At 36.4% G+C, this 21,405-nt stretch overlaps 1 protein-coding gene across 2 annotated transcripts in view; it reads right to left on the bottom strand.

Annotated features, from left to right (window-relative positions):
- Window positions 1–21,405, bottom strand: part of AKT3 (AKT serine/threonine kinase 3) — a 153,143-nt gene that overhangs the window by 68,723 nt on the left and 63,015 nt on the right. For both annotated transcript variants that reach the window (XM_027683993.1, XM_027683983.1), the window contains exon 3: window positions 6,406–6,531. In XM_027683993.1, coding sequence (XP_027539794.1) covers window positions 6,406–6,531 — 126 coding nt within the window. The remainder of the gene's footprint in view (window positions 1–6,405; window positions 6,532–21,405) is intronic.

Below are 21,405 nucleotides of genomic sequence, written 5' to 3'. Positions count from 1 at the left end.
AGACAACTAGCAGAACTAACACACCATTTTCAAAACACTGACACATGCTTTTGCTTATATACATATGAAAAGCTATGGTTTTTACATATATGTACAAATACATGTGTGTACTTACACACACATCCCCCACCTTAGCTTGATGTCTCTTGACTCTCCCATTTGTTTACCCACTCCATATGGGAAACCCTACTTTTCTGAAGCTTTCCTAAAGGCTTTGTTCTTTCTCACTACATCTTAGATAAGGGGAGTATCACCTTAAAAATAAGTTTGGTCACATAGAGATTTACGTGAACAATTTATTATCCCTTCCTTGGTCCCAACAAATGCAGATTTACCCTAAAAAAGTCATCCCCGAAACAGATCATTTTTGACATCGTACTTCTGATCATATCACTCTTTTCTTGGTACTCCTCATTTCTTACCCAGCTCTATCAACATCAAATATAGGTACCTTGTCAACATGGTCTGTCCCTGCAGTTTACCATCATCCTCGTTATCACTCTTTATTCAGTATCAAAACGCCATCCATCCTTTTACTTTCATAATTTCAGTACCAGTTCTCAAAAGCATTTCTAATTTCTGTTTGCCATACCAGTTCCCTTTTAAACTCTCCTTAAAACTCTCCTTCACCATGCCTTAAAAAACAAGAGTGAAGAAAGGAGGGAGGAAGAAAAAAGGGAGAAGAGAGTAAAAATCTAACCTTGACAATGGATTAGTTGTTGATGTGCTGAGACCACTGCCTGTACTACAGGCTAATACTGTCTCATTGTTTTCTCATACTCCCCCCATCTGCTTACATCCATCTGCTGTTCCTTGTTTTATATTTGGAATTTCAGTATTTTGGAGCACGGACTGAATTTTTGTTCCGTACGGGTAGAAATCCCACTTCTGCGGGGTTTGGCTCCAGACAAGTACTTATATGTGCTTTGATAATATAACAACATATATGACTGCAAAATAAACATAAAACTCTCTTTAATTATATTCCTTGAAGGTGCAAAAGATCAAACTCGATGCACTTCATCATGCTAGAAAGTCTTTTATTTCTAATACTTCAAAAAGTACCACAGTAGCATCCATTCTTCCTGGCATTACAACTAGTTTGCTACTTGCCCTGTCATGCAAAGAGGGAGAATGAAAATAGGAGATTTCTGCATGGGTTTTGCCTGGGCTTTACTTTGTCTTCATGGAAACATCCCAAATTTTTTTAAGCAACTGGGTATATCACACCAGCATGAAAATTCCCAGGCCTGGCTATGAACTTAGACCTGCCATGCTTATACCAGGCCCTACACAGAGATAACCAGAAATTACAGGATGCTATACTGGTGTCTGAGAAAGCACTATCTGTTAAAATGGAAGGATGAGACCAAGGAACTCATATTCATTCATGACCCAAACCAACAACTGAACCCAAATTTCAAAGTGAAATGACAGAATATCAACTATACCACCCAGAAACCATTCATAAAGTAATATGAAAGCCTCCCAAAGAAAATTACTGGTCCAGTTTTCCAGAAAGCTAAACATTTCCCCATCCAACACAGATGGAAATATGTCTTATACACATTAGATTTGAGTTCGAATTTCCATAGATGCATTTGCACATACAGCATATTACACAGAGATGCCTTTTTCTCCCCACAAGTGTTTTCAGGGTTGAATGAACATTATTTATTCAATTCCACTATTATTATTTTGGAATAAAATCCACACTGTAATTACAAATATCTAGAGTTACATGCTCATCTCTGGGTTCATGTCATCCACTGTTGTAACAATTTAAAAAAAAATAGACTTAAATTTCATTGAAAAGTTATTTCTGGAGTTGTCCACAAGGTCATGTCTAATGCCAAGGCATTTTGATGCATAATTTAATCTCACTTATAACAGACATATATATTTTCCTACCTATTTTTTTAAAGAATGCCTTCAGAACTCTTTAAACCCCTAACATTATTCCCCTGAAACCTTCCAATTTTCATATTTTGAAGATATTTAAATCCTAAAAATAATAAAATCTTGTCTCTGGCCCACTGAAACATTAAGACTAGGAAAAAGTAGCACAGATTCTCCATTTACAATAGCCAAAGTAAATCAATAATCACTTATGCAGAGAAAATAAAATAAAGTTTATAAAATTTTACCTTCTCATAATAACTAAAATTTCCTTTTTTTTTTTTCAAAGACAAGAAAAATGGTAGCTGTATCACAGAGTGCTTAGAAAGCACTATCTTTCAAGATAGGAAAGAAATTCGAGGTGACATCATTTTTGGCCAAAGCTCAAAGGCTACTGAGAAGGGATACAGCTCTTCCCAATTATTCCCCATATAAAGATCAAAATGAAGGCAAAGGGCCAATTCTTAGAGATACTTCATCCCAAATGTGCTACGTGATTACCTACATACTCATTGTGTATGTGAGAAGTATTTTTTTTTTATCAGTAAAGTCACACATGTTCCTTAAGTAGAACTGAAGTAGAACTCTTCCCCACCCTGCTTTCCCAAATAACGATGACGATCAAAGACCAAAGTGGTTTACACAAGGCAGCATCGATTCCACTTATGCAACAGTGGACCAGTTGAAAACAGTGTTATGAGGCCACATTGGGGTTTTTTGGTGGGATTTTGTTGTGGTTTTTTTTTAATTGAAGCCAAAGTATTTTTAAACTGGTTCTGACTGCATAAATGCCTAAGTAGAAGCAATTTAAATTAACATATTTTATTTTGCAGTTGAAGTGGGCTAGAAATGCACACCCACACAGTTACCGTGACTCAGTCAATCAGGAGTATCTGTTTAAGCTACAGCAGCTTGATTACTCGCAACTGCTTCTCTCTACCTGAAAAGAGCTGAACTGATTTTGAACCAGCCAATTCAAGTAAGCTCACACTTCTGAATTTATCCCTGAAAACCAGTATCAACCGGTTTTAAGTTTTCACAATTAACTTCCCCCCAGTGTAATTACACCGCCTTCATTTGTCTTCAAGTGCATGGTTACATACCACAGCACAGTTTTTTGTGAGTCTCAGTGTCAGGGCATGAGCATTAAGGGACTAACAGCATACTTCAAATACACAGCTCGCTCATCTCCCATTTAAAAGGCAGCAGTTCTGTTTGGTGTAAAATTGGCTGGCTCCACAGGAGAAGAGCCAGAGCGATTCCTAAACACTATCCAGTGTCACCAGATCTGGCTGATTTGTTCACTCCTGCAGTCTTGCAGCAGGTCCAAGATGCAGTGCAGAGTGCACATTGCTGCCTTCCATGTGCACCTGAGGTTGGGAGAGTAAAGTCCATTCAGGACACCTGAGGGCAGTCCTGCATCCTTCCCTGGGGCTCAGCTCCACCCAGCCCCACTCTGTTGCATCCTTCAGTCAACTCTGTTTCATCTTCAGTGCTCTAAGAAGAGAGATCCCTCACCTCCATTACAGGCCCATGTGGTTCCACTGCATTTTGGGTGGCTGGCAACACATTGAAGCATGTGTGCTGCCTCAGTCTTTCCCTAAGTGAAGTGACTATCTGTTTATGCACCCACTTCCAAATGCCTTCCCCCCACATTTCCTCACAGAACACTCCAAGGAAAAGGAATGGCCTCTGAACACTACATCCTATGACAAAACACCATCCGATGAGAAAGGCTTTACTAGCAAAGACACATTTATTACTGAAAGCACTGTTAGTAGTATGTAAAATAATTTCATTCTCTCCAGCCTTCTTGTCATTCCCAGCAGAGTACACAGATGACACAAAACCAGGGAAAGGATAATGCTCAGGTGTGGAACTTTAGGGAGCCACACTAGGAGAAATGATACAGTGGCTGGGAAAGAACCTTACTTTTGCAAAAGTAAAGCTCATGTCACAGGAGTGGAAGGCAGGGGACACTGGGGGGGAAATATTTATATAACGGAAGTAATTAGCTTGACAGAGCTGGTTATAAAAGTTTTAAACTACAGAACAAGTATCATACAAAGCAGAGCTGTGCAAACTTTCAAGTGTTTAACTCCAACAGTACTATGAAAATAATACTGCAGCCTTGGCCTTTTCTGCTTAAATAACAAGCTGCAAGCAAGAGCCAAAGATGTCTATCATCTGGAGAGCAAAAAGTAGACTGAGACCACATTCTCACTTTACAGATAGCTACAAAGATTACGTGAAGATAGGACTGTAAAGACATATCTTTAAGTCCCTGCCAACCTAATCAAGATGGTATTAACAGTGATCTCACACTCCATCTGCCTGGCTAGTAATTTATGAAAAACGTACTTCACTATTACAGGAAAAATATGTTGCACTGCTTGTGGCCACAAACCTACGGCAGCAGCTCAGGAACTCTTGGATCAGAGGCCATGAGACCAGTTCTTGACATTTACCAGGTACTTCCCATGAGATGTGATTCATTCATATAACAATTTTGTTTGTTTGTTTGTCCTACTGATGATCTCATCTTCAGACAGATAAAATAGCTGATGAAAAATTTACAGTCCCTTACAATTTAAGAGTGCAATACCATACTGTTTTGCTTTTCATCCTGTGAATTCTACATAGGCACTTCATTCAATTTCATGAGATTCTGAGTGATACATTTCCCTATTGTTGCACTGATCAGCAATCGTTTCTGATAAAATTACTCCTTTTCCTGCCAGAAAACAGAAAAAGTCGTCTTGCTTATCAAAATTGTATTTTTTTCAATTAATACTGCATGCTTGCTCCTTTAGCTTGCATTGCCTTAGAGTCAGACCTACGGGACTTGCTAGTTGCAGAAAGGATTTTTGCGGGGGGAGGAGTGGGAGGAAGGGAGAGGGAGAGGGGAGCAGTGGAGGTGGTGATGGTGTCATTTTGGAAAATAATATAAAATCTTTCCATTTATAGCAAGGTAAAGTTCAAGGACAGCATTCTAATAGTAGAATCACATAACATGACCTCTAGGTACCAAAAAACCCCCAACAAACAACAGTATAAACATACCGGAACGAATTGCTAATTATGTATTTCTTTGCTTAGCAGAACTACCATTTGGATCACCCTTTTAGTTGCTGTAGCAAGAGAAGATAGGACATGCAACGAAGAACATGGCAAAGCAGGACAAAAAAACCCCACTGTGTTTCTACAAATAGTCTTTCAGCTCCACACTAGGGAAAAGGTACCTAGAAAACTATTAACTCCATAGAAGAGTAGTTAGAATATGCAGAGCAATAAATAAAGGAATAATGGCTTATGTTCTAGTCAATTCCTACTCATATGAACAACTTAAAGACATCACTGCTTTTATGCTGAATAGCAACAAGGCAAAGTGAGCCTCTAATACTATTAGAAGGTTTGCACACTCAATATCATTTGTAAGAATTATACTACAATCAGAATACGCAAAGTTTTCCTCCTCTGGCTGTGAGACGAGACACGCACTTGGAGCATGAGATTATTTTCTTACTAAATAAAATACACAAATTACTTTGTATACACAAACGCTGAGTCAATCTCAAGAACAATTTTATCAAGAAAATAGGAAAATTCAGTCCCAGTAGCACTTGTTCCATCTTCAACAATGCAGAGGAAGGGAACCCTTTCCGTAAATACACATACTCTTGCAGCTCCTAGACGCCTCTATAAAACTAAACACTGCCACTTACTGTATTACAGTACCCTAATACAATTTTAAAAGAAATTGGGTAAATTTTCTAGTGTTCCTCTGGAAGTTTCTATGTGTGATATCTGCAACTCATACTCTGGGAGATTTTTTTTGTCCCCTTAATTTGGCTTCTCAAATACTTCCATTTCTATTCACAAACACCCTTCTGTGAATCTCATTCTGCCAGATCAAAAAAACCTACAGATTTGTCTTTTAGAAACATTCCTGGAAAACAAATAATCTTCACTTTATCCAACAGATACACACTTTGTAGCTTTGTTAATATATATGCAAATTGTCTGATTGCTTGAAATTACTGATTAACAAGGCTGGAGAGCTGATTACCTGATTATCCAAGAGAAAAATAACTTAGCATGATTTCGCGTCATTTGACAGTCTAGATAATTATCTAATTAGAGTTTTCAAGTGAATTCAGAGATACCAATAAAAAAAAAAAGAGGTGTCAGCGATCTTTCTAGGAATTTTCTTCTTACAATAATCATTTGTCAAATGTCATTGTTATTTACAGACACTTCAGACATACACACACAAAAATGAGACCTCAGATTTCCAAAAACTTTCAAAACCCAACCCATGATAAAATCTTCTATGCTACTGTAAAGATATCTTGTAGAGGTGGAGGTAAAATTAGTGGTGCACTAGTATGGCACATAGCAAAAAACTTGCAGTGTTATTAATAAATTCTGAACTATACATGAAGCAATATGTAGCAGATAATCTGTCAATATGCTGAGAGAATAATAAGTACTGGAAATACGTACTTGCCACAGAAAAGTTGTTGAGTGGATATGGCAGATCCACATCCTGGGGTTTCTCCTTATAGCCTATGAAAGAGCCATCTGTCTTTAGCAGGAAATATCTTGGCCGCCAGTTTTTTATATATTCTCCTAAAGTAGAAAAAAAAAGTTCATTAGTATTGTAGAAAAAACCTAAACTTGAATATCAAAAAACATAAACATAACATATCAGTGTCTAACATTAGTTATACCAAAATCTTTTCAGATGTTTTCCATTTACAGAGAAAACCTTAACTCCCACCAAAAGAAGAGAAAATTGAATTGCAATGGTAAGCCTGGACTGTACAATGATGCCTCTGGAATAAGAAGCTACAAGTACAGTATAGTAATATTCCATAATTCTAAATTTAATCACACTACACTCTTTGAAAAATCCTACATCTTTACACCTATAAACAATTCAAATTTTTTTCAGAAAAAAAAATAAGCACTACAGCTTGACTTTTAATAACCAAGTGAAATCTAAACTACTACAAGGTAGAACATTTACCCTGCTAAGCCAGTGCAAAAGTCATTCATTTCCTCAAAACATACACTAGGCAAATACAAGAAAATTGAGGGTAATGGAAAAACCTACACAAAATACACTTAACAAATGTAACTGAGAGCAAAAGGAATAAAAAAAAATAAGTAGAAGCCAATTACCTTTCAAGAGATAATTCCAGCAATAAACCTACCATCTCCATCTTCCCCCTACCCCAGGCTAAGCAGAAGATTCTGCAAGTTATGAGGTATTTAGGATCAGAAACATACAGAACACAAAGACAATATCTTAATTAATGCTACTTATTTGCTACTAAGGGCAAAAAAATCTCTTTCATTCTATTGTTCTTTACAATACCACACCAAAATCCCATCAACAATTTCAGTTTTAGAGTGTAGTTACTCAGTTAAGTACAGGCTACTTTAGATTTGCCCAATTTTCCCCATCTTTGTTTTCTATATACTCTGCAGAGTACCAAATGAGGACTTAATTAAACTTAAAATAAGTCACTGTTTCATTACTATACAAGTGAAAATTTTAAGAAAAAAGTGTATTAACAATGCAGAATCTCCAATCACACCTAGGACTTCCCTTCATTTGTAAAACGCTCTGAATGAACCATTCCAGGGGCTGCACTGGTCCTGTGCTAAGCCCCAGACAGTTAGCGCTGTTTACCACGTCAGCACCCTGTTAGCTGTAGCTACATAGCTTTTAGGCAATTCAAAAGTCAGAAGGAAGTTTACATCCACCTAACATGGAGCTTACTTCATTAAAGGGTAATCTAAACATTCATTAATTGCATCTTCACCTTTCCATCACAGCAATCAACTAATTGTCACTGAAGTTCAACATGGGAATCACTGGAATGGCCTTGATGAACTTGATCACAGCTTGTAAGGATTTTGACGATACCCATAGCCTAAAAAAAAAAAATCTAACTGCAACCACTAACATTTCTGATTTTCAACATGTATTTAAGCAGAAAAGGGAGGCTGCAATAGGAGACGGAGAAGAGGAAAGAGAGGAAAAACTAACACTGGGCTATTCAGGCTGGCTTATGTTACCTGGCACTCAGCAGGAAAACTCTTCCTATTTAGTCCTGCTTCTAGATAGCAGGGTACCTGCTTGATTTTTTTATATAGGCATTTTCATGTAAGTAGAAAGAATTGAAAAAGTCGAAGTGTGACTTAATTTGATCACAAAATGAATAGAGCAGATATAGCACTAGTTACATTTGTATTGATGCAGAGCTTTATCTCAGACATCCGGTACTAGCTGGGCTGTGAACATCCCAACTGACACTGCCACTGTGAACGGATTTCACAATGGGAAATCCCAGCTAACAAAAGAGTATGCAATAAAAACCAAACCAAAACAAACAGGTATGAGATACTTTGTAAGTTGAAGAAATGCAAGTGCAGTATGGGAAAACAAATATGTAACTTCAATACCAACAACAATGCAATCTACATCAGCATTACATAAAAAGGTAGATACCTCTTAAATTAAGTTTGCTGAATACTTGAAAATGAAATAATCATAGGCCTAAGTAAAGGTATGACTCATATTTTAGAACTATTTAAAATATGCTTTGCAACAAATTTGTTGAAATCTGCATGGACTCAAAAGTTGAAGCCAAAACAAAACCTTACATATCAGATCATCTAATAGTTGTTTTAAAAATATTAATATCCTAGTTGCTTTGTAAAAGAGACGATAATCTTCTGTATTTTCCTAATAAATTATACCTCATTTCATTGTAAGAGTAAGTGACTGTTTATGAGAGAATGTGCCAGTTGCTGGGTTTACAATCTATCAGGATCTTACTCTTAGCTATAAGGTGGGTTAACTTCTATGTAGGCAGGCAGCTAAACACACTGATGAATTCGAGGACAGCATGGAGACAGTATCAACATGCCCAAAGCAAGTCAACCAGGTTTCAAAGAGAGTCCTCCTTTCTGCAAGGAATAAACTGGAAAGGGAGATAAGCAGACTCGGCTCTAAGACTCAGGGGTGATAGGGGAAGTATACTTATTAGTCACTCAGAAAAGAACGGAAGCCTTTGTTTACTTACATTCACTCTCCAGGGCTAAACCTATAGAAAAGGAGACCATTCTAACAGGTGTCCTTAGAGACCCAGCACACACTTCTCTGATCACTTACTCCCTCTTCACTGTTTGGGCCAATACTTTAGATTGAGTATCTACTAGCAGCCAAATGCAGAGCCTCTTAACCCGAAAACCAAACAGATTTCTGATCATCTATAGAGTTATGTGGCTGATGTTCTGCCTGGAGAAAAACCATTAGAAAAGTATAACTAGTACTTCCATGCTCCTCTGAAGAGAGTTAGCAACTTTCGACAAAAGCTAATCATAGGACAGGTAAAGTACCAGTTTACTCACGAGCACAGATGTACCTCTGTCTTTGCTCCGCAAACTGTAGCCAGACATAGAAAAAGCAATTTGAAAGCAATTGTAAAGCACTATGGCTTCATAAGGTTCCATATGTTTCTTTCATAGACATATTTCTTTGAGGAGTGTTTCTCCTAAACAGTTTCCCAACATTAATGATGGTCAGACTGCTTTTTCAAGACATCTATACAAACATGCACACATAAAACCCCTAATTTTGTCTTGAAATGACCAATATTCTAATCCCTCTCCAAGCCCTATACTTGAATATTTATCATCTGCCCTACACTTATTTTGTAATTTAATTAACAAATGGGTGAACACTTTTGAAAACTAAAGTAAACGGTGGTATCAGTGAACAGTTCCCTTAGCTGCTCAAGTGGTTTAATGGCTCTCAAATGCACTCTAGATGCTCTCTTATAACTGCATTCCTTCTACATAATCTGCCTAAAGATAGAAAAACATTTTAGTCCATACTTCTGAACAGACATGTGCTTACTGAACTGCCTTGAAAGAAATATTCCATTCAAAAAATGCTAGAGCAAAGCAGAGTATTTGAAAAGGAAAAACTTCCATGTCTTCTAACTGAGCAGCTCCACATTAAAAAAAAAACAAAACCAAAAAGTACATTTTTTGGTATGAGCAATATTCAATCACTTTAAAGATATCTGGAGTGTATGTTTGTTAAATATCTCAACACAAGCAAACTAGAGGAAATTTACATCTGAAATTCATTAATTCAAGTGAAAAAAAATTCCATGAGAAAGATAGGTCCAGGCAGGCTAACCAAACCACAAGATATCCTGACAATTTAATGAAATGGAGCTGCAGTATTTAAAAAAGCAGTGGATCTGCCATAGAGAATTAATAGGCTTGTACCCTGCTTCCTGCTGAGTTAATGTAAGTTAAATTATTATTTTGCCTAAATTTATACCCTTCTAAGTTGAAAAACATGTTCTTTTAGGATCTGTTTATTAGACAGTAAGAAGAGGTTTCTAATTGCAACCACTGCAGGAAAGAAAGCCAAGTAATTCCTACATCATTTTAATTCTAGGTAAAGTTTTTAAAGCTACTTGAGAAAAGTGGCACTAGAATATGTATCTCGCTGATACGTACAGAAAATAAATACATATGCAGACACAAAGCACAAATTTATAATCAATTTTATGGTTTTGGGGTCTACTTTTTTAATAACTACCGAGAGAATACACCCAGAAGATGAAGACAGCAGTATATTCCTGAAGCACATGAAAATGCAATCTGATCTTCATGCAAAAAGCACCCTCGTAACACGCAACTCTTTAATTAACGTTGTATTTAATAATACACTAACAACAGTAACAAAGAATGTTTAATGAAGGTTTGTTTAGAACATGACCCTCGCGGTTGCCTCTTTATTCACCCCTGTACTGCAGCCTTAATGATTTTTCTTTTCTGCCTTTGGCAGACAGCAACAAGAATCCTGCCTTCAGGACATTTCACAAAATATGTTTCTTCCAGCGATGCAATGTTGGTAGTTTTGATACTGCTGAGGAGCTTCAGAAACAAGAGCTTTCTAAGAAATCATATGAGTAGTCAAAAAAAATCCTTGTTAGACAAATGTGCCACTAAAAGTTTGTAATTTTTTTACTTCACCTCAGAACTCAAACTGTCTTTTCACACTTATTTTTCATCTCAGATTTGAGAGCTGCTATTGTTAGCCTCATCACTTGTAATCCTTAAGCATATGTAATTTAGCCATTATTGAAAAATTAATCCGTAATTTAAAATTAGTCTTGTTATTAAAAAGTTATTTTTAAAATAATCACTTTTGCAAAACTTCTACATTTTTCAATATGTAAATGGTTTCAGAGGTGTGAAGGAAATGTCTTTAATATACAGTGCTGATAAGCAACAGAAACCTGAGTTCAAAAACTTGCTTCCTTAAAAGAAGCAACAGCTGCCACACAGACATAAGTGAGATTTAAGAGGGGGAAAAAACCAAACAAACAAAACAAATAAACAAAAAAAAAAACACCTCCAAGAACACACTAAAATTCTGCCTCTTGTCTGTTTCACCAATTTATTCAAATGGCTTTAATAGAAAGAATACACAAATATTGCTTTCCCTTCTTTTTTGTTAAATCAAACTCCCTACAATAACATTTAATAAACAGAGGGGAAAAAACATAACTTTATCTAAGACCATTAAACAAAATTATTTAAAAGTCAATAAAACATCCATATGCAATTTTTCTTTAAAAGAAACAACTGTAATTTATGTCAGGTCAAATAAAATTATCAGTAGTAATGCCAGTGGTTTTGAGATTGAATTTCCTTACCTTGGCCCTCTGAGGGCAGTGTTACCTAACACACGATTGGAAGCATCAGCAGACTATTTGATTAAGTCAGTAGATACTAAGTAAATGTAAAGCACTCCTCCTAGAATATTTACTTACTTCTAATTTCATTATAAGAAATTTGCTACTGTAAAAAATTAAATAAATGTTTAAAAAAATTAGAAAGTATGCCTGTCCTCATAATTTGATATGTCCTTCAATCTAATGTAAATGTGTAATCATATATCACATAAAATATTTTATAAATTCTTATTACATGCCAAAAAATTAAATGAAACTGATTTTTTCTAACATGCTTTAGTGTTTTAAAAGGCATTTTTATCACATACCCTCTCCCAAGTCTTTGCTGGTAGTTCAAAGAAAAGCAGAATTTGGAACTAACATTTTCTGATTCTCTCTTACACTGTGAGACAGTGATCATTTATTTATACTGTTTTCCCACAGTTCCCAGTAATGCTGAATGACATTTTGAGCACATCTGTACTTACATTACTCAAATTAATTTTTCCAGTCCCAACTGAGAAATAGGAAATATTTCATGCTATGTGTGGGCATTAGCTCATACCACAGCTAGGTTTCCATAAAGTTTCTTGCAAATTGGAAAGTTTAGGTGAGAAAGTTTGAGTGCCTTTCACTGTGCACGACATCACAATGATCCAGCGCAGATATCAGTAAGACTGGTCAGTTTATGTTCAGCTATTTATAGGTATGTGGGCAGAAACCAGTGAAAACCACACAGATGTTAATATTCTGCAGAAGGCAGCGAGTAGCCTCGGGTATGAGCTCTAGAAGTGGCTCGGCTGAGCAAGGGGAAAGGAAAGCAGGGACAACTCTCTGCCCTCCATGCCAGACAAGATGTACCAAAGAGCTGCCAAATGGTAGATTCTTTGTTCCTGAGACAGTACTAAGCAGTGGCCAAAGAGAAGTGCTCCTACTAGGAAAGTAGATTCCTTCCAAGCAGAGAGGCACAGTCAGGGCGAAGACATGGAGCAGCTCTCCATGGTCTCAGGTGCACCTCTGCAGCTAAAGCGATGGGAAGAACCAATTTCCTCAATGGAAAAATTTTCCCTGCTCTACTTGAGGGGTTTCCGTCCCCCTGGGTTGTGAATGTAACCTACACACATGTTCCAGGGTTCTAGGGTTCAAATGACCAGCCACCATGGCTTTTTCATTTTGCTGGAATGAGTCACTGCCCTATCTTGTATAAATGCAGCAGTACTTCAGCTCCTACTGTTTATTCAAACCTTTTCTGTTGCATTAATAATCTTTTCTCTAAAATATGCAAAAAGAAATCTAGAGAAAAATATTCAGTAACAGAGACATATCACTATTCAAACGTAAATGCAGTTTTCAAACTGGGCATCTACAATATCCATTCAAAATTACTGATGTGTTTTGGCATCTCATGGAAAATAAATGTTCATTTTCATATGCACGAAATTTTGTCCTTTTAAAAAATCACACCAGAAATACTGAGCTAGCTGACATCCTGACAAATTGAGAATTGACCTTTACCATGCCCATTTTGAGCCAACAGGAAGAAAAACTTGCCAGTTTCAACATCACTCTCCCTTCCCTTTCATTCTTGAAGGATAAGAATTAGAACAATAAATAAATTAAATAGCAGTTGATATTACCACATGCTGTCTGAAATAACAGAGTCCTGTATTGCATCAGCATCCCTGAGCAACAAAGGAGATCAATATTTTCTAAATATGCCTGCTATTCAGGAATGGAAAACCAAGGTCTGTATTCTGGAAACATTTAGAGACAGTGCTCACATTTTCTAAATTTCTCTCTTGCACAGGGCTTTATAGCATAAAAGCCCAAAAATGCTACACTGTTTAGCTGCTTCTCAGAGTAGCTTTTTATTTTTTAATAGTGTTGAACTGTACTTGTGGTAAATGCAAACAAATATTTGAAATATTGTGTCACGTATTTTTTTATAGCTAACACCTTACTGTTCTCAGTAATTTTAAATATTTGCAATTTTTTTATATAAGGCTATCAGTATCAAGTGGTATTTTGTATACCAGAAAAATATTACTTTCCTTTCTTCTGGTTTTATCAAGTGCTAGTAGACCAAAAGATCTTTTTCAGATTTTGAAAATATTTTAAAGAGTAGGACAAGTATACTAATATTTATCTATAAATTACAGTGAATAAGACAGTCAGCTACAGCAGCAACATTTTAAATTCATGTACTCGGTGAAAAGGTATTAAATCAGATTATTAAAATATAAATGCTTTTTACATGTAGCCAAGGTGAATTAAACATCCTCTTAATACTATCTACGTACAAAATTTTGTAAAACAGTTAACACTAGTTTACACTAGAAATTTCAAAATTTCCATTGTTTGCAAAGGAGTATGATGAATTTGACAATAGCATTACCATTCAGCTGAGTTTCTTTAACAGATTAATGCGTTGTCAAAATTATGTGACTTTTTACCCCTTAAAACTTGTACACTTTCTAGCATGTTTTCACAAAGCAAACTGTCTCTCTTTTAGAACTGGCACATTGCAACAATTTTAAAATAGCCCTTCTGAATTTTCTCCTTGTCACTAGGTGTGCTCTTAGCCTCAAACCTTGCCAGGTGCCAAAAAAGCCAGCACCAACACCATTCACCTACGTTTCTTCATCAAGCACATCGGTGAAGTCAACCTTTTTGCTTTGTCGCTTAGGCTGCATCACTTGCAAAGAATCAGTACAATATATACAGATTCCTCAAACTGCTTGAGCTGAAACAGCCCCACTACTGCTGTACACACAGGAGATCTTTTTGGTTGCATGAAATGCTTCATGACATACAACAATGCAGCACTACCCAGTCTAACCAAGCTTCGCACCAGTGCTGACAAACACCACAATTCTGTGAAGAAGGACCAACAACGCAACAGGCAAAAAACAAATCTCAATCTACAGTGCTGGTGACCTCTGTCTAGACTCAGATGCAGAAATTGGTACTTGGGTAGGAGGTAGACACACCTGAATTTTCAGTTAAAATTGACATAATCCAAAATGGACATCTTCCACTCTGCCACAGTGACAATAGAAAGGCACAGCACATGCTCTCAGTAGTTATTGTTCCCACACATCAGTAGATATTGTTACCAATGACCTACAGATGCTTATCAGACCTAGGATGGAAGACACAATAAAAAGGGGTTCCTTCACTTTTTGTGAGGGCTTGGTGAGAAGCAGTGGTTAGGTTCATTCCAATAATATTTAAGTCATGGTGTGACTGACCAAAAAACCCTAAAACATGCTGATAACTGGAAGACATGACTGTAATCCATAGCCACGCTGGCCTCAACCACTATTTCATTTTCCATTTTTCAGTTCAATACAGATATCTGAATGTTGAATGTCACATAATGTTAGAGGAGAAAATTCATTATTTTAAAAGTTTTCATTTTTATCTTTAAGAGATCACCTAGACAACAATGCTTTTGTTTAGCCCTTTTTGGGCTAACTTAATTTCCCCCCATTTATATCCTTTCTCACATTTCTTTCACGTTATCCTGGAAAGTCATCATGACCAGAAATCATTGAACAAGAAATTAGAAAGGATTTTAGTGGAAGAAAGAATAATGTATTCCTATAGAGTGATCCAAATTTATTTTATGTGCAACTGCCAACAAGAAAATATAAGTTATGCCTGACCAGCCCCTTGCCTTCGGAGAAAGAATTGAAAATAAGATCAAGAGAAAGAGAAAATTAGTTGCTAATCTCATTCTAACCTCTAGCATTTACTTGCCTGGTCTATAATACTAGACAATCACCAATTGGCACTTTCTGCATAAGAAAAGCTCAGGATGCAGAAGTAGGGGTATGCAACCTACTAGTCTTGAGGCAGACAGACAAAGCTATGTAAGAACTTGTAAAGCACCTGTCCCCCAAACGTCTGAGACTGAAATAACTGCATTACTCTTTCTACTTCCACAAGTACCAAATTTGTTAAGTTGTTGTTTTGTTTTTTTAAAACCCACCACATGGAGAAATCAAAAGTTTTCTTCCCCACAAGAAGAGGCTCTTTTTAGGAATAAACAATGGAGGGAGGGAAGATATTAAACTCCTGAACTAATTAACAGAAGTAAAGAAGGCGGTGGGGGACATTGATAATTAATATGTACCCTCCTCCTAACCAAATCTCCACATACATTCATTCTGTATATGCACACACAACAGCAGCATCATAAACCGTCTCAAGTTCTTGCCATTATTCAGTTCGACATCTGCACATGTTTATGCGTCTCTCCAAACAACCTCTTGAACACCCTGCTGGAGCTGTCATTTTTTTCTTCTCCCTATCTGGCAGATGGCAAGTCAACAATCGGCATCAACAGCAGCCGAATATCTCCCCCCTCCATCCGACCCCCCTAAACAGACACAATAATAACTTCTTTGTGCTTCCCCACAATGCAGCTGCTTAAACCATTTCGCTACAAGGCTGCTTTGCCTTAATAAAAAAAAAAAAAAAAAAAAAAAAATCCCTTCTGTCAAGTCTAAAAAGCAGCATAATGTTAAGCAAGCTAAAGCCACAGCACAGCTGCAAACGGGCAGACACATTGACAGCTCCTCCCTTAACAAAGCCCTGTGAATTGAAGGGGGTTCATCTGAGGCTCACACAGTAATTAGTATAAAAAAGTCCGACAGCCTCTATTATGCTAGGAAAAAAAAACTGGACAGAACTGGGCTGCTGTTTTGCGTCAAGAGTTCTGCTGCAGAGTAGATAAATCATGTTGGGTTTTTTTCCTCTCTTTTTAAAGACAGTAATAAGGAGGATGAGAGAAGCTAATTTGAAAACTTGGACACAGTAATTGTACCATATGGTGAGCATTTATCCCTTCTGAAATACACGCTAACAGTCACTTACATGCACAGTGCTTTGTTTTACAGTTGTTATTCTCCCTACCATATTCATAAAATGGATCTGAATATCTGATACTCCAGAGAAGTTGTGTGTAATTAGCGGCAAAACTGCCTGCGCTTAATATATTGGCCTAACATAGCAATCCAGTTAATTGCAGAAAATCCAATGCCCCCAAATTTAAATAGTGTCCACTTCAAGGATTTTTTTATTTCTCTCAAACTGGCTAAATATCACACATAATGAAGTTCAGAGAAATTATTTATTGACACTAATACTCCTTGATACTGTTGGCACTAAAACACGAGTGGGAAGTATTCTTCTTTCCATCCAATGCAGTACAGAGGAATTAATTCAAGAACCATTTAAGAGTAACCACAAAATACTTCAGTTCCATCACATTTGGGAAAGAAACTACTCCATAAATTAAAGGTGAAACTGAACTTCAACATGGGGCACAGGAAACAAAGACTTCAAATCCACTCCCCCGCCTTAACCCCCATTTTCATCCTGGATCATATTTTGCAATGTTTTTGTTAGCAAACCAAATGCTTTGTTCATAAGGACCTTCAAAATTTGGGAAATATACCACCCAACCCTCAGGATCTGCTTGCTCTTTACCACATGCTCCCAGCTTTTCACCCTGTTCATACAATTATATCATCATGGAATCACAGAAGATAAGGAATCAGTTGAGTGGAGATGGAAGAATTTAGGTTTCCTTACATAAAAGGAACACTGTAGTTAAATGGGAAAATTATTAAATCTTAAAGTACTGCTTTCAGAAAATAAGATGTAGTAAATTTCCAAGCAGGGAAAATATAAAACTCAAACAGAATGAAAGATAAAAATTTTGTGAAAAATTACCCAGACACAAAATGAAGTCTGCAGCTGAGCATAATGTACTTGCAAAGAATCAGAATGGTTTCTTTCCCTTCGTTTTTACCTCAGAAGAGAACAACAGAATCTGCTTCAGGTAAGAGACAAATACTTTCAGTCATTCTAGATCAAAAAGGAGGTACTGGAGCAGAGTGCTAAGTACTAAAGAATGGAACTAGGCAGAATACATCCACAGTTACTCAGAAATTGTAAAGTAAGGTAAAAACTACTGGCAGAAAACAGCTATCCTTCACTGATAACAGTTCAACTGAAGGATTCTAAATGGAGAATTACACCCAATACCTCAAGATTAAAAAAAAAAATAAAAGGTTAGAAAGAACTTGAACTTTTCAAGTCAGCCGGCTGGATGGCAACTGAAGAAAACTGTGTATAATTCTGTTTTTAATCACACATTTAAATAACACAAACCGACATAAGATAAACAAAGCAGGACTGCTTTTGAGTAGAAAAATTATGTCCATCATATGGGCTATCTTTAAGAACACCAAGAAAATAAAATGGATAGAGACTGACACAATTTATTTCATCTTTTTTAAATGCTTTTAATAAGTTTAAAGAAACTAATTGTGTGAATGAAAAAAGTCATGTGGTAGAGTCGAACAGAGAAAGGAAACTGGGTAAAAGGAGGAGATCAAAACAGAATAGTCAAATTTTCAAATTTCAGCCCATGAAGCTCTACAGTTCTCTGTTAGGAACACTTTTAATTAATATATACAGCAATGATCTGGAATCACCACTACATATACTGCAAGACAGTAAACCTATTCAAGTTTATTAAGAATGGGAAGAATTTGAGAGTGGCAAAGCTATGCCAGTGAGCTGAGAAACACCAGATGAAATACAGTGAAGAATTAGTTGAATTAATAAACAGTTACAGGAATAACCTAAAATGCTCATACATTGTGTAGTTCTAAGTTAACCACTAAAAACAATTAGTTATAACCCCTGTTTAAGTATGCAGTACTGCAAAAAAAGAAAAATGTTCTCATTTATAAAATTACAGAATTCTAGGAATACTATAAATATTATTATTCCAAGATAAACAAATAAATTACAGTTTTGATAACTATATTTTTTAAAAATGACATGAGAACAGAAGAGCTTTCAAGACAAAACACACACTCAACACAGTAGTAAGCAGAGTTAGAGAGAAACAGTGAGGAGGAAGGACTACAACAAAAGGGTTTAACAACATAAATGGCCAATAGTAGAGTATTAGTCATTTCACAGGAACACACTTTCAGAAAAATTCAGGAAAAGATTTTCAAACATTCTGCATCCACAGTTCTAGATGAATTCTGTAACATCGCCATGTAACTAGAGCTTTGCACCATGGCAACGCCAGCCACTCTCCCATCAATTTAGCACTGGACCCTACTGTAATGGCCAGTCTTCGCGAACGAAGATCTGGGGAAAGGTCTTTTACCTTTCCAGCCTGCCCAATGGATTTTTTAGGTGAGACACAGCCTGCGCTGAACTGAGCCCACCCTTTAATCCTAAGGTTCATCTGCCGGGGCCAAGCAAGCTTGGACAATGGCAGTGAGGTCCTCAGGACGTAGGTTTGTTTAGAGTGACCTTCTCATAGATGGATGGCCTCACAGGGCTAACGGGTTCCATCTGCCCGGGAGACCGAGGAATTGAACCCGGGTCGCAGCAGTGAGAGTCCTGCATGCTAACCACTAGGCCACCAGGGGTCTCAACTGGACCCTACTAGCACCTTAAGAAAAAGTCAGCCTCTCCTTGAATGCTGTGAGACATCTCCAAACTTGCATGAGCACTTTTCTTGAAAAATTAAAATCTCACATTCAGGAAATTGGAGTAAACTTTCAACACAGGCATGTTCTGCCTTTACTGCTATGCAATTTTTGTCCTAGCACAAATCTGGTACTAGCCAGGAAGAATTGATGGTGAATGAAAGTCTCAGTCCTTGGACACTGGTTCACTTTAAAGACAATCTACTAGCAATCCATTTGGGAAGGTGAGGAACACTTGTGAAGAAAGCATGCAGTGTATCCCACGTCCCACTCCATTGCATCAGCACTGGCACCCATACAGCTGAGACAGGTCTACGAAAAGCACACTCCAAGAAGATAGGTTGTGATCAGATTAAAACAATTTCAGGTCACTGTACAGCTAGTATCAGCACAAAGGAAAGACACGGAGTAATTGGCTGGGGGCAAGAAAGATGCAAGGGAGAAGGGGCATCAACACAAACTTAGGCAAGATTAACTACTGACTAATCAGACTGCTACTCTGCCTTGTGAGTGCAATTCCTGTCTTCCAGTGAAGTTAGAAAATCAGGTTCAAGCGATTCAAGTTTCAAAGATCAACTGCATCTCTAAGCAATGATGTCATGATAGTTCTGACAAAATATTAAACCAAGAATTTTCCTAATACAATTCCCTATTCTATACAACCAAAACAAATCCTGAGATGTAAGTCAGAATATATTCTGTCATTTACTTTACTCATGTACACAGAAATTATAGATAAAAAATATGTAAACTATAAGGGATGTATATAAATCTTTGTGGCAAATAACTGAGAAATCACTTAAAATTCACAATTTGTAAACCTAGAAATACAATAATTTTACATGTATTTTTGAAATAGTTATTACAATTCAATAATACTACAAAATCTTATCAACTTAGAGATCCTAATACAAATTGATATTTTGAGTTAGTCACACAATATGTCCCACACCAAGGCAGTGACAAGAAGAACAACAGACTATAATTAAAGCAATAGAAGTAAAAAAACAAACAAACAAAAAAACCCCCTAATTTTTAATCTCAGAATTCTATGTATTTCTAAAAGTTTTCACTGTCTTAAAATTAATAAAACAGCTCATAATTCACACAAAAATCATAATACAATTCAATTTTAATATACATATTTTACAGTATTTTAATTTGCAGTATTTTCTTATATTACAATTCTAATAAATATTCAGGCAAATGAGGTGTTAAAAAGTCTTTTCCTTCAAGTTTTTCCAGTCCTCTTAATTAAAAGAAAGCTTGACTGATAAGCAAAAATGCAAAATTCTCAACCCTGCAATTTTATTGGCAAAAAATTTGTGCATCATTTTCAGTCACTTTATAAACTTTTAAACCACAGCTATAAAATATGACCCCCAAATTCCAGCCAGAAGACGGAACTGAAAGACAACTGACCTGCATAAGACATAAAAATTTATCTAACCAAGCTCAGGATGAAGTTTGCTACTATTTTTCCACTAACAGACACACATCTTGTGGTTTCTCTGCTATTAGCATACCATTTTCTCATAATCTGAACTACTGAAAAGTGTTTAATGACTTAGCCTCCAAAATCATCTAACAACTTATAGGAAGACCTTAAATAGATCTCAGCAAACTCTACAATTGGTTTATTCAATGCAGAAGTCAAATTTCATACAAGAGAAAACACTGATTATCTTGTCCTACATTTGGCCTTTCTGAAATTCTGATTATACATACAATAATTAACTGGCACCAAATACTTAACATTTGTGACACCAAAATAACAAGGACCAATAAACAACTCTAATTTTCAAAAAAATGTATTTGCATTTCCATTTAATTAGGTAAACAAATTTGATATGCTTTTAGTGAACTTTTTCCTCTAGAAAATAAACAGCACAAATCTGTAATTAATAAAAACAAAATGGAAACTGAACTTACAACACTGACTTCAAAATCCTTGTGAAAGTCTGTACAGGTGATGTCACAAATGCTGTCACATCTGAGCGGGTATTGTCTGCAGAAGGTTCAGAAATGTCCATTTTAATCAAAACATTTATTAGAGGTAGTTGTGTGTTTTGTTTTTAAAGAATTAGATAATTCCTTAAGAATCATGGCTGAAAATCCCTTTAAAAATAACAAATTAGGTAAAACCTAAATAGCTGAAATATAAGGATCTGATCTGTAATGGATATAGAAACCCATATAAG

The sequence above is a fragment of the Neopelma chrysocephalum genome, unplaced genomic scaffold (assembly GCF_003984885.1).
Source record: "Neopelma chrysocephalum unplaced genomic scaffold, ASM398488v2 Primary Assembly neopelma1_23, whole genome shotgun sequence".
Lineage (NCBI taxonomy): Eukaryota > Metazoa > Chordata > Aves > Passeriformes > Pipridae > Neopelma > Neopelma chrysocephalum.
Note: the sequence above shows the minus strand (reverse complement) of the source record. Positions and strands in the feature narration are given on the sequence as shown.